This window comes from Moschus berezovskii, chromosome 6 (assembly GCF_049115385.1).
Source record: "Moschus berezovskii isolate FMDL1 chromosome 6, NW_MosBer_1.0, whole genome shotgun sequence".
Lineage (NCBI taxonomy): Eukaryota > Metazoa > Chordata > Mammalia > Artiodactyla > Moschidae > Moschus > Moschus berezovskii.
The window spans coordinates 79886346-79901012 of record NC_142465.1 but is presented as its reverse complement, the minus strand read 5'-3'; the positions used below and the strand labels follow the sequence as shown (position 1 = coordinate 79901012).

General features: G+C 47.5%; 1 protein-coding gene across 1 annotated transcript in view; it reads left to right on the top strand.

Moving 5' to 3' along the window:
* Nucleotides 1-8719: 8719 nt before the first annotated feature.
* CACNG2 (calcium voltage-gated channel auxiliary subunit gamma 2) overlaps nt 8720-14667 on the top strand; it is a 123678-nt gene continuing 117730 nt past the window's right edge. Inside the window, exon 1 of the mRNA XM_055396052.2 lies at nt 8720-8930. Coding sequence (XP_055252027.1) covers nt 8720-8930 — 211 coding nt within the window. The remainder of the gene's footprint in view (nt 8931-14667) is intronic.

Here is a 14667-nt window from a genome sequence, read left to right as displayed (position 1 = left end):
TCTGAAATGCCACCCTATTTTTCTGAGAAACCTCCAGCATCTTCTTCTGAAGATACTGTCAGCATCCTTGTGTGGATTTCCAAGCCAGCTCTCCCCAGATGTCCCAGCCAAGTGGTCCCCATTTCCTTCCTCCTCTTGCCTGCATGAACTTCTGTGTCCCTGACCCAGGGGTTTTACTGTATAGTCCACGCTTATTTCATGAGCACCTGTTATGTGCCAGACCCCATGTGAGAGGCAGGGAATATAATAGCAATGCAACCAGACCCCTACCCGTACACTAGAAATAAGAAAATACATATGTGAGGTGAAGAGGGCTGTAAAGGGTTAAGCAGAGAAATTAAACAGGTAAGAAATGAGGAGGATGGAGGAGGGGCAGGTGGGCTTTTTTGTATCCAGCGGTCAGTTGAACAGACTCCTGCAGGAATAAAGGATTGAACCAGCTGCCAGGAGATGAGCATTCCAGGCAGAGGGACGGTGATGCAAAGGCCCTGGGGTAGGCGTGGGGCCATGGAATCTGGCACAGGAGCCTGGTTGGAGGAGAGGGAGGTAGGAAAGGAGAGAAGAGGCCATAAGGTGGCTGAGCCTGGTCACATAAGACATTTAAGACCCATTCTCTGGCGCCTCTCAAACTTACCCAAATGCCCTGCCTTCATCGCACTTTCTCCATCCAACACTGGATTCCTCCTCCCTTAAAAGTCACTGGAAATCACCTTTTCTCCCTCCTCAAGCCCTTAAACATTCTGTTTCTTGCTTCTCCTCTACATCCTTATGTGTCCTCTCTATTTTATTCTGTGACTTTATTATCAACTTTCTATCATAATTTTCTTTGCTGTAGCTCAGCTCCTGGTGAAACCCTACACCAGCCCCAAAGGTGGGGAGTAGGGGAAGAAACATCAGACTGATTCAGAGCTCAAACTGGGGTTGGAGTCTCCATGAGAAAGCTACCTCTCTGTGGGAATTCTTGTCATGGGAACCACTACACATGGATTTTCAGCTTCTGGTTCTCACCAGGTTCAGAATTCACCATGCAGCTCTGCCCCACTCTCCCAGCCCCTCTGGCAGCAGACACTGGAGGCTCCCTGAGGCTTCCTTGGCTGCTCTCTGCTCTGCAAGGAGTAAAACCTGCCATGTCTCCTAGAATCTCCTTTCCTCCCAGTCCCAGAGCCTGACAGATCCATCGGAGCCTCTCTGCTGCTGATGCTCTAACTTGGGGCTAAATAGCTAGGTGGGCTGGAAGCTTCTGGTGGCCCACAGTGGGCTGGATGTGGGGTCAAGAGGGCAGAGGAGGCCCGGGAGGCGCATCATGGGAAACGAGGCCAGTGCCTGCCTGCAGGTCTAACTCTGGTACTGCCTCACCCTCTGTCCACTCCCGGTCCTCCCACAGCATCTCAGAGGCCACCTTCACCTTTCCCAGCTGCCTCCTCACCCCACCCCCACCTGCCAAGTGCCAGGGGCTTTCAGAGACCTGCCCCTACTGTTTGCCAAATGCTTATATCTTATTTAATCCCCATGAAAGTGTTAGTCATTCGGTCGTGTCCAACTCTGCCACCCCATGGAATGCAGCCCACCAGGGCCCTCTGTCCATAGGACTTTCCAGGCAAGAGTACTGGAGCGGGTTGCCATTTCCTCCTCCAGGGGAATCTTCCTGACCCAGGTATCAAATCCCAGTCTTTCGAACTGCAGGCAGATTATCTGAGCCATCAGGGAAACCCCATGACCCTAACCTTATTCATTCATTCAAAAACCATTCATTGAGCACCTACAATATTCCAGGCCCCTTAGGCATTGGGGATACTGCAATGAATGGGACACATGTGCTCTGACATCCCAGGAGGATGGGTGGGTGGGGGAGAGATTTCAGATAATAAACAAGAGAATGTCAAGTTGTAACAAGCACGGTGATGAAAACAAAGCAGGTCAATGTCATATAGAGTGACATTTTAAATTATGTGACCAGCAGTGCCTCTCTGGGGGTGATATTTGAGCTAAGACCTGAATGATGAGCTAGGGGTCCAGCCTTCAGAGAGGAGAGCATCCAACAGAGGGAGCAGTAAGTGCAAAGGACTCCAGGCAGGAACAAACGAGGCGTCTATCACCCCATTTACAGATGAAGAAGCTCAGAGGAAGGGGCTAAATAACAACCCGAGGTCACGAGGTCACAAGGTCACGCAGCAGAAGTTGAGATTCAAACCCAGGTCCATCTGACTCCATGGCCTGTTCTCTTCCCACATCATTGCCCCTGCTAGGTGAGGACAGTGATTCCCACAGATGGCTCAGCACCCCACGCACAGCATCTCTCTGGACTCACCCCAGCCTCCCTGTCCATCCCCATCAGTCATCTCAGCCTCCTTGGGATTCCTGATCCTGCTTCAGATCTCTGCACTTGCACATCCTGTTCCCCTGCTTGTAACACCCTCCTCTATTCCTTGACCAACTGTGATCTTTTCTCCTGGCCTTCGACCATGAGCTTGTCACCAAAGGCTTCTGGGACACTACAAGACAGAAATAAATGGTTTCTCATCCTGGGCTTTCACAGCACGTGCCTGCTAAGTCGCTTCAGTTGTGTCCACTCTGTGCAACCCTATGGACTGTAGCCCGCCAGGCTCCTCTCTACACAGAATTCTCCAGGCAAGAATACTGGAGTGGGTGGCCATGCCCTCCTCCAGGGGTTCTTCTTGACCTAGCGATCAATCCTGGGTCTCTTGTCTCCTGCACTGGCAGGCAGGTTCTTTACCACTAGCGCCACCTGGGAAGCGCATAGCACATGTCTCCTCTTTGTTCATTCATTTATCAAATACTTACTGTGAACCCACTACGTGCCAATCCTTAAACAGAAATCCCAAACCCAGAGAGACGTGCCCAAGAGCAGAAGCATGGGAGCTGTCAGCACACATAGGAGAGAGTCCCAGACACCCTCGATCTTCCGGGGCCTGATCACACTGCCTTGGAAATTCGCTGTCTGCTTGACAGTCTCCCTGATTCGGGTATTTTCATCTCATCTGCCTCCCTAGCACTTCAGCACATTGCCTGGCACAGAGCAGGCACACACAAAAAAAGTAATTTGTGTTTATAAGATGGCTGCTCTGTGCTAGGCACTGTTCTAAGTGTTGGAAATATCAATACAAGGAGAACGCAGCAGACTGAAATTCCTGCCTTCTTGAGGCTTCGTTCTAGTGAGGGTAGAATGTGATTGAATGAATGATTTCCATTCCTGATTAATTCATTCACATGCTGAGAAGAGATAGAACGGGAGCAGGAGTGAAGAGGCGGTAGTATGAAGCAAAATTGTGCACGTGACCAAAGCAGAATTCTCAATCTCCCCTGTTCCCCGCAGCCCCCACAAGCTCCAACCTACTTTTTCCTCACAGTAATGCATCTCAGTCGTGTACACCAATATTCATCAGTTTTCTCCCCAACACCCCCAAAACCCTCATTTCTTCCTTCCCCATTGCCACTTCCTGGTCCAGGCCACCATCATCTCTTGCTTGGATCCCAGCAATAGTTGCCCTGCCATCTGCCTGCCTCCAGGTTTGCTTCTCACACTTCCTACCCCACCAGCCTCCTCAGAGTGGCTTCTTATGCTTCAGCCAAACTTCCATGGCCTTTAGTGAAAGTGAAAGTGAAGTCGCTCAATCATGTCCTACTCTTTGCGACCCCATGGACTGTAGCCTACCATGCTCCTCCATCCACAGGATTTTCCAGGCAAGAGTACTGGAGTGGGTTGCCAGTTCCTTCTCCAGAGGATCTTCCCGACCCAGGGATTGAACCCAGACCTCCCGCATTGTAAGCAAGATGCTTTACTGTCTGAGCCACCAGGGAAGTCTTACAGGCTCTTAGCCTAAAACGTTTCCCATCATGGTCTTTAAATCACTTGGCATCTTTTCCCTAAAACTAGCCAATCCACACTTCTGCACCTTGGCATAAGCTGTTTTCTCAGTCTGGAATGCCCTTCCTCTTCTCAGCTCCCCTGCACCCTCCCACTCCCATCTCAGCCTAGCTGACTTTGTGTTAATCTCAATTTAAATATCCTGTCCTCCCAGGAGGATGTCCTGCATCTGCTAGGTTGGGTTTAGTCTCCCTGCTCCATGGCCCACAGCATCCCTCACCTAACTCCTCTTCCCTTCAGTGTGGCTCTTCCTCCCCTGTCTGCTCCTTCTGCTTGTCTTCAGGTACTTGGAGGAAGGGATCATGTCTGTCCTACTCAACTTGTCCAGGAAATCTACTGTACATACCTGACACATAGTAGGTACTTGATTTGTTGAATGAATAGATGAACAAATGGGTAACTATGGGACTTGGATCTAGTAGAATTTGAAGCAGTGCAAAATGTTCAGATCTCTGCTCTTCCACTTAATTTGATATGTGACCTTGGGACTTGACTTATGACCTCTCTGACTTTCTGTTTCCTCACCTGTAAGGTAAGATAGTGAGTGACAGGCATTTGCAGGGTTGTTGGAATGACAAGTGTGAGAAATTGTATGAAAACACCTGGCACCTAGAAGTTACTCCCTTAAATCCTTGCTAAATCTATAGTTGAGAAGCAAATAGCCTTGGTGTGATATCCTTATTCAGAAAGCTTATATCTTGAGTCAAGACACAGAAGTTAAGATCTAGGCCCTCTGCCTGGTAGTAGGTTAGACTGTCAGCTCTGCCACTCACTCACTGTCACTCACAATCCCAGGCTAGTTACTTAAACCATTATGTGACTCAGGTTCCTCATCTGTAAAATGGTTCCTTTATCATAGGATTGTTGTGGGCCTCAGCTTAGATCAGTGCCTGGCATGTTAGCTATGGTCATGCTATTTACACATAACACTAACAACCACACTGTAAGGCCCCTGCCAGTGGTCCTCCTTGACAGATGAAGAGAGATTTCCAGAGAGGTCAAATGCCTGCCCAAGGTCACACAATGAGGAAATAGCAGCCTTGTGCTTCAAGGCCAGGTCTGCTGTGCCCAAATCCCATGTTATTTCCACTCCATCAAAAAAGGAGCTGAAAATAGGCCTGTGGCATTTCAGCTAATTTCCTCTAAGCCCTCACCAAGTCACCAACTGCAGGCTTACAAAGCTGCTCCCCTAAGCGCATCCATTCAGCAGCTGCTAAGTGTGTGTGCCTGGTGGATCCAAAGCATCTACCAGGGTTTACACCAAGCCAGTTCTTCCTGGGTAGTCTTGCCTTGTCTGCAGAAGGGACCTCCAGACTAGAACTAGGTTAAGGGGAGCAGGGAGGGGAGTGGTACATGAGTTAGATGGAAGAAGAAGCTGGAGACCAATCTGGATGTAAATGGGGGGGAGGATAAATGAGAGTCAAGCCACATTTATTGAATGCCTACTAATGCTCAGGTACACCATTTAAAACTCACTGGTATCACTTAGCCTTTATTTATCAAGTTATCTATTAAGTATCAAGCCGTGCACTAGATGCCAAAGATATGATGGGGAACAAGACACAACTATTGACCTCAACTTGTTCACAGGCCAGTGGGAGAGCTGACACAGGCACTAAATAACGTGTTACAAATGGGATGGTAGAATCTGAGCAGGGTGGCAGCTGTAACTGGGAACAACTTAATGTGCTCATTTCACATATGGTAAAACTGAGGCTCTAGGAACCAACTTGTTTGGATCACACAGTTACCAAGTAGCAGAGGCTAGCATTGCTCCCAGGGTGTTCTGTCTCCAGAAGTGTCTGTTCCCTCCACACCATCAACCTAAAGCTGTTCTGTCCCCTTTTTCACCTCCCGACTCAATGATTATCTGGCTAGAAGATTAATCAAATGTTTCTAAAGCTGCAGCCACTGTCAGTGGCTAAGATGTTAGCTCCTTCTGTGGATAAACAGAAGCTTTTGAGCCTCTGTTACTAATTCTGTTTGAGCAAAAAACCCTTTCAGATCAAGGGTTGATCTGAAAAGAATGGGGGAGCAGTAAGAAGGAGGGTTCTAGCTCCAGTTTGAAGGGATTTCTTAGGTCAAAGGCAACCAAGATGAGGGGAGTAAGTAGAGCAAATCTCTCAGGTTCCTGTGGCTACACCCACACCTCCCTCCACTCCCCTCAGAAGGCCTAGCCTGTTGAAGAGGATTTCCTACTTGCCCCTCACTTTTTCCTGAAGGAAGGGAGCCAAGGAAATCACTCACTTGAACCACTGGCTGAACTTGCTAGACTCCCTGCTGAGTGAGGTCAGCATACCAGTGCCTCTCCCATCCCAGTTCCCATCCCCAACCAAAGGGCAAGAAACCAAATGGAGAATCCTCAGTTTGAAAAAGTAGCTCGGGCTATACCCTAAAGGTATCTTAGCAGAGGTAGCTGAAATCTTGGTCCTGTTCTCCGGACACCAGGACCCTCTTCAAGGTGACAGGAGCCCAATGACTACCCATCATAGGAGCCCTTTCCTTCTGAGAAGGTAAGAGAGAGTGAGAGAAGGGCATTTTATGGAGGATGGAGAAACAGGTAGTTCTTCTATACTGCCCCCGCCTCTACAGTTCTGGCCATATCTGCAGAACAGTTCTGGGCAAAGGGAACAACATGAGACCATACCCAAGAAAGCCTGTTTTGAGTTCAGTCATCTTTTGCATACTCTTTGATAATTACCAGATCACTGAGAAATTGTCAAACAAATTATCTCCAAACAAAAACGGAAGAACAGAAAACAAAGTACAGAATAAGTGGGCTATGAAATGGGAACAGCTCTAACCCCACTGACCCATCAGAGGCAGGCACAACTCTCTCTAGGCTCCTCCCCCGACAAATTAAAACTGCATCTACATCATGCCTCATGTGCTCTCCCTCCCCTAACTAGGAAACTGATCAGAGAGAAACATAATCACTGCCAGCAGGAATCTGATGAGCTTCTTTTTCCAGGGGTCACATTAAGGAAAACTTGCACATATAGAAACAAGAGATGATGCTGTAATTAACCCAAGATAACAGTTCTGCTGAGGAAAAGGGTAGAGTTATAATGTGTTTCCGTCTTCACAGCAGGGAGATTTTATCTCTTTCTACCCAGTTTACAAATGACATGGGAAACTTAGAAGGACTCACATTTCACCCATTTCCCCTCTGAACATATTTATCTTTGAGATGAAAATCGTTGCCTAAGCTCTAGCTGGCAGTCACCCTTTTGCACCCTTTTCCATGAATATTCTTTCCAATATGTCGGCTTGTAGGAGCAAGATTCAGGATTTCTACAGAAAACTACAGAGAGACACACACAATGCACTGCACATCCCCTGTTAGCCAGAAAGAGACAGAGAAGAAGGAGAAACGACCAAAAGGAGACACAGCTAACAAAACAAAACAGATCCCCCAAACGGCAAAGTGCAAGCGACGATTTAAAAAACACATAGAGACCGTGTTTGTAATTACCCATCCAGGTTATATTTTCAGGGCTTCCAGGCAAAGAACCGGCTGGTTGAAGTTTTGTGCCCCTCTGATTGTGATGGGAGGATTGTATTTGAAGCTCTGGGCACGTAGAGATGGAATGAGAAGGAGGCTGAGCTGGAAGAAACACCGAGGGGGGAGGGAAAGAGAGGGAGTGTGAGAGAGAGAGGGAGAGGGAGCAGAGCTATCTCTAGCTACGCCTTCTCTAAGCTCCGGGAGCCCAGGAGAGCGCTCGTTTCAGGATTTTGGGAGAGGGGTGAAAAGAGGAAAAGGCAGCCCCCGCTCTGCCCCGGCCTTGCTGCCCCCGAGGGCAGGGAGGATTCCGGCCCGCGCCCCTCTGCTGGCGGGCCGCCCTGGGAGCCGGGGAGCGCGCGAAGCGGGCGGCGCAAGGAGCTGTCCAGTTCAGCACCACCCGGTAATGCAGTAGGTGGGAGCGCCTCCTCCGGGGGCCGAGCCGGCCGGGAGTGGGGTGGGGGGGCAGGCGGGCGGCCCATCCTGCAGCAAGACGCCGGCTCCCCTGTTTCCAGGAGCTTTGCAGATAGGGGGAGGGAAACCCGCCTCGATTCTCCGGGAGAAACCCCCTCCCTCCCCCACTTCGCCAACACTACCACCGCCACCAACAACAATAACCGCCGCCGCTGCTCGTCCTGCCGCCGCCGCCGCCGCCGCGCCTGCCCGCCCTGCTGCTGCCGCTGCCGCTGCCGGGGCAAAACCATGGAAGGCGAGACCCCCGCACCTGTTCAGCTGAGATCAAGGGCTTACAGAATACTGGGAAGTCTGGTCTGAAACGAAAGCTCCCGAGACCCCCCAAGGAAGAGAACTGGCGAAGCAAAGGATTTTCATGGCGCAGGCCGCAGAGCCGAGAGCGAAGACGGAAGGTTGCATCTCGGCTTTTACAATCTCTAACTGTCTAGGTCCCGACCATGAGAGATTGTGTTGAGAATGCGGCTGTTCCCTGGTTCACTGTGGAAGCCATCTCCAAATTAGCTATCACATATGGAAAGTGGAGACCAGAATTTTAGGAAAAGAGATTAAGGCATCTCACTTGGGGGGGGTGGGGGGTGTCTTTTTATTTTTTCCTTTTTTTTTTTAATCACTGCAACTGGAACAGTTTCTGATCTCAAAAGGCAAGCCTCTCTTCCCGTGTGATCTTTATAATTTACACTCTTTTCCGTGAGCTTTTCTTACCTCCCTTTTTTTATATCTCTCCACATCCTCCGTTCACACATATATCCATTATATTAGTAGTGGAATTATTTTTATTTTTTGCTTTAGTACTCGCACCTTCACACACACTCTCCCGAGAACCCGAAGTCGGTTGGGTGTTTATATAATGAAGAATTATGGGGCTGTTTGATCGAGGTGTTCAAATGCTTTTAACCACGGTTGGTGCTTTCGCTGCCTTCAGTCTGATGACCATTGCTGTGGGAACCGACTATTGGCTCTACTCCAGAGGGGTTTGCAAGACCAAAAGTGTCAGTGAGAATGAAACCAGCAAAAAGAACGAGGAAGTTATGACCCATTCTGGATTATGGAGAACCTGCTGCCTAGAAGGTATTTGATTTCCCATCTCCTCCCCCTCCCCCCTCCCCTTCTCACTCCCCCTTCCCCACCCGCCTCCAAATAAGTCCCCTTTACATTCCACCATTTTCTTACTTCACTTCTTCCACCACAGATCAAGGCTGGTTGGGTGAGTTTCAGAGGAAAGAAAATCAATAGCAAAAACCATACTCAACTCTCCAGCCTCCACCACCCCCCTTCCCTCAACCTTCTTCATTGGAATAATCTATGATATGATGAAAACAAGAACAAGAGATTGTTTTTAAAAAGTCAAATGTGCTCCACCTGCTTTGGAATCATTAGGATTTGCCTTTTGATGTAGTATGCCCATCTATGAGGGTATAAAAAAACAATTGCCTCTGTCAACATTGCTCCTCTTTTCATAATGAAGAATTCCAAAATGTTCTTCCTTTCCCCTCCTCCTCCCCTTACTCCCCAAAAGTCCAAGACACATCATCATCTACAAATCTCCTTTTTTGAAAAAATCTGTTGTTTCTAAGAAGCCTTATTTGGTAAATCCTAATTATTCCAGGATCGCAAGCAGAGTTCAAGAGCATTTCGTAATGTCTATGAGCCACACATATCGTTCGAGGTGACTGGCTGCGTGTGTATGTGTGTTTTAACATTTACAAAGTCTAAAAATACATACGTCTCTCACAGAAACAAACCCAAGTTCTAATAAACAGCAATTCACTTGCAGGTTAGGCTGAGAACCAATTCACTTCCACGCAGAGTGACATGTCTGTTATCCAGAAGCATGTAGAGTCAGCATTGCAGCCAGCTTGGGAATCAGACATTGTGCAGGGAGGCCAGGAGGGAGGCAGGAGCATGGAGAGGTTGTGGGGGGACAAGAGGGAGCTGTTGGGGGGGGTTGTCAGCTGTTTACCTTGATCTTGCAGGGTCATTGGGACATGTGTGCCTGTGTGTGTGCTGTGGGCAAAGCGGTCCCACAGAGGAAAGGCTGGGAGATCAGGGTATGGATGAAAGCATGTGCTTCTGAGATACATTAATAAACACGGGGAGGGGGGCAGGAAACTCCTGCAGGTCATACAACCTGCATTTAGCAACGGACTTTAATATAAGGGGCTGCATGTGAGTGGCTATCTGTGTCTGTGTGTATAAGCTACAGCCACCCGTAGAAAGACATACACAGAGAGATACATGTTTCTGGGTGGAAAGAAAAGCTGATGTGCTTTGCTTCTGATACGAACCAATACGGAGGCTGTTTGAGCAGCGTCGGGAAGCGGGGACTGCAGGATTGTTTGTTAAGCTCAACATGGGATGGTGGTGCAGGGAGTTGAAGCCAGGAGACAGGAGAGAAGAGAGGGAAATGGACTAAGAGGGAGAGAACTGATGTGGCCCCAGAGTCTAACCCAAACTGAGCAAAAGCTGCTCTTTGGGAAATAATTATGCCTGGGGAAAGAGCACCAATTCCGTGCCCCCTCCCAACAATCTTGGTGCAAATGGTTGAGTGATGGCTGAACATGTTTTGAATAGCTAAGTGACTTCATTGAGCGATGGTCTATTTGACGCATACTGCATTTGGTGCCCTTTCTCAATCCAAACCGCTGCCTTGAATATAGTCTGCAGAGGAGCTCTATGCTGAATACTATATGCTCTTCCCCAGCCAGAGAATCAATATCGGGAAATTAATAGGCGCTGTTTTAAACACACCCCTCCTTTACAAAATGAAGAGCCTTTCATGCAGCTAGTCATTAACAGTGGAAAGACTTCCATTTAATTAAACATTTATGGCAGACTTTAATTCCAAAAGAGAAGAAAAGCAAAGTGAATGAGGGTTGCTTTAGGGAAACGATCATAGAAGCAATTTGCCTTGCTTGGATTTTAGTTAGACGGACAAAGATACACAGCCAAGAGATTAAAGACAGGACATGGTTTTAGAAGAAATATTCCCAGACATTGGTGACTTGGAATAAACATACTTTCTTATCAGGGTTTTGTTTGAAAATTCTTAATACTATGATCTTTTAAACATTTTTCTAATTCCCGTAAAAGGGAAGAAGACTAGAGGTGGCTTTGAATAACTTGTGCGTTAAAAGGCTTAAATATTTTCATTAAAATTCCATCTGTTTGGTGTCCTCATCCCCAAATGTGCTGCCCACCCCCTTCAACTTTCTCTCCAAGCTGTAACTCCACCTTGCTCCCAGGATCATCCCTAAAAGGGTTAGTATTGCAACATGTCCCAAGGATTGTGTGATGCTCCCAGAAGCCCTGGGTTCAGCTCTTCTGCCCAGGATTGAGGCCTCCAGACAGTGGTGGGTCGGGGACTGGGCCAAGTTGCCTTGGGGACTGCTGTTCCTTTTCCACTTGTAGCCCAGGCAGGAAGGGTTGGTACTCAGGGCTCCAGTTAAACCTGGCCTTTAATTTCCAAAACCTCTGTCCATATGGGGTTTTGTAGGCCTGAGACACTGCACCACCCCCTTAGGAAGCTGGGCCTTGGCCACTTAGGATGTGGTTTGAAGGTGTTAAAGATACATATTCTCAAAAACTGTACTGATTTCCCAAGTTTATAAGTGCACTTATTTCTGCAGGTTGGCATAGATGGTTCCTGTGGGGCATTCCTGTGCTTGCTGTTTTGAGCATTCCAAATAGGATCAGCCTTTATGGAAACCAATTGTCCGTTTTTCCCAACTTCTGTTTTTGGTGAGAAACTGTACTTTCAGAAAAGATTTCCCATCACCCCTTTGTTATGTTTCCTACTCATACCCAAAAAACTGTGAACAGATTTCTAGTCTTCTCCCCAAGACACAGCTAATGACTCCAGGTGAAAAACCACCTCCTGTCTTCTTCTGGTCTCTGTGGCTATCCGGTTTATGTTAAGGCTTTTTGTCCCCAGAGATGATTTTTTTCTGTTCACCTCTTGGTGAAAATAAGAGTCAGAAAACATTTCCTTGCATCCATGACTGTCTTTGAAATGAATTGTCTGTTGAGGCATGAGAAGGGGACAGGACCACCTGTTAGGGGCTGACACAGCAGGAGGGGAGAGGAAAACGCAGCCTTTCTTCTCTCCCTCTGCAGAGTGAGCAGCAGGAGTGTCTCTGTGTGTGAACTTGAGACCCTTGGCAGGCTAGTGTCCTTACTGGGATTTGAGGGTGTGGGGAGCGGGTCTGTCTACTCATAGATCCTATGTAAATGGAGAGTGATAGGAGAAGTTCTTGAACTTTTCAGGAAAGCTGCTTTAAGAGTCTCCAAATGGAGAGATGAATTGGCCCTTTCAGAGAAGAATTCAATAAAATCTACAACAGGACACTAAAACAGCTTGTTCCAAGCATGCTGTCTCTGGGCCACGCGGTGACTTGCTGCTGAGGATATTAACCCCTGTTGTCACCAAAAGGAATCATCGTCTCCAGGGGCAGCAAGAAATTCACTCTCTGTGTTTATTCTCTCCTGTACCTTTTTCCCCCAGAGGATTCCCAACCCTGTAGAGGAGGAGCTAGCAACAGTACATGGTGGTCCTAACAGAAATGCCCCCTTCCTTCCCACTCCCTCTCTCGCCCTTTTCCTTGCTGTGAGGCAGAGCAGTAATCTTTCTCTTCATCCAGCCTGCTCGGTTCCCTCTGCTCAATTTCTGAGCTTCTCTTCTTCCTCTCTTCTCCTCCTCAAGCTGCTTACTCACAGGGGCTCCACTGTCCATTCTACATCCCCATTCTCTGCGTAAGAAGTCGCTGGGTTTTCTTGAACTATTTTTTCCAAGTTCATAATTTCAAAACGTTTGCTTGGCCTGCAAGGTGGCGAGTGCCCCACACTGGGTACAGCCACAGCTCTCTTGTTCCACAGCAGGAAAGTATATCTCTTTTATTTTAGGAATGCCAGTTGCCTTTCTTGGACACTTTTGCCTTTAAGGGTGGAAGAGTTGAGTTTAGAAGTAACTAATGGGCCTGCATACTGTGTACATATCACTCCATAATTCCCAAGGTATTTTGACCTTCTAGGTACTTTGCACACAGTTGGTACAGTAAAAATATGTATCAATAGATTGATGCAGAAATTCTTAAAATTATAGAAATTAATTCAAAAATCATAAGGACATGTGGCAAGTTATTGAGAGAGAGGAAGAGAGGGAAAGGGGTGAGGAAACCAGAACGATTTGTTTGCTCTTCCTAGAATTTCTTTTCTATTTCATTTTTATGTAATATTGGAGTGTAGTTGATTTACAATGCTGTATTAGTTTCAGGTATACAGCAAAGTGATTCAGTTATACATACACATATATCCAGTCTTCTTCAGATATTTTTCCCATATAGGTCATGGGATTTCTTTTTTTAAAAGAATAATAATGAGTCATGAATTCATTGTTGTAAAATAAGAACATTCAAAAGGAGTCAGTCATTGGGTTGCACAGCTCCTAATTAGCTAAAGAGAAATTGTCAGTACACTCAGTCTCTACAGGGAAGAAAAAAAATAACCCATTGATTTTCTTCCCTTTTCTATTTAAGGTATGCGAAAGCCTAGTTTGATCCTAATACTCACCAGAACAGACACTTCGGGCAGACAGCAGGCATCAGAGACCATCCCTGTGTAGCTTTCCCAAAACCTTCCCCAGAATTCTTTATCAAACTTCTCCACCCAGTTCCCTAGACCTCAAGAACTTTGCCCAAGCTCTTAGGTTCTGATAGGCAGTTTTCCATAGAGGCAGGTCTCACATTCCTATCCCTTCTCACCTTATAAGACAAGCCTGACTCCTTTACTGAGGAGCCAGCCCTGCAAATCCCAGCCCATTCATGCTGCCCTCCTGCCCCCACTTTACAGGTGCCAGGTGTAACACCGCACCACACAGGCAGAGCCAGAACTTGAATCCAGGCCTCTTGTTTTCATCCTGGAAACTCCAGAGAGCTCTGTGCATGGACCCTGACCTCTGTGGCCTTGTGTTCACATTCATTGCTGGCAGCTGATTCTATTCTGTCTGCATCCCACTGAGTATCTTCATTGAACGCCCGACCCAAGCATGTCAGGACACCGGAGTTCTGACCTGCTGACTCCCTGACATGCTACTCCTTCCGGCTGCCCACACCTTACAAGGTGACAGCTCTGTCCTAATCCCCTCACTCCCATGAGGCTGAGGAGACGCAACACTGAACTTAAGGCTGGACCCACCACATGCTTCTTTGGTTTTGCCCGTTTGTTTTGGAAATGTCTCAGTGTAAACTCTCCATGGGTTTTATGTTGGCCAGCATTTTTCAGAAACTAGCAAATTTATGTCCCCTGAAGTGACGGAAGTTTGCAGAGGCAGCTTTGTGGTGTGTGATGCAGTTGACACAATTTTGCAGCCCCACAGACCTGGGTTCACTTCAAGTGCTGCAGCCTTCTGAGCTGTGCAATTTGAAGCAAATCATTTTACCTCTCCAAGCCTCAGTTTCCCTTTCCACAAACAGGAAGTCTAACAGCCTTCTCACAGAGTAGCCGGTTGGAATGAAGCCCACAAATGTCTGTCACCTTCTTTCCTGACCACCTGGTATAAAATTACAGTCAACAACCTCATACATTGTACTGCTGGCTCTGTTTTATTTTACTTTTTTTACAGGCTATGTCCCACCTTCTAGCACACTATGAAATTTACTCATACTGCTTGTTATCTATCTGTACCACTAGACTGTCAGTCCCACGAGGGCAGGGATATTTGCTCTTCCTGTTGCTGTAACCACAGCAAGTATGATAGCACAAGACATCACCCTATCTTAGCTGGCAAATGAAGAAGCCACCACTGCCTGCC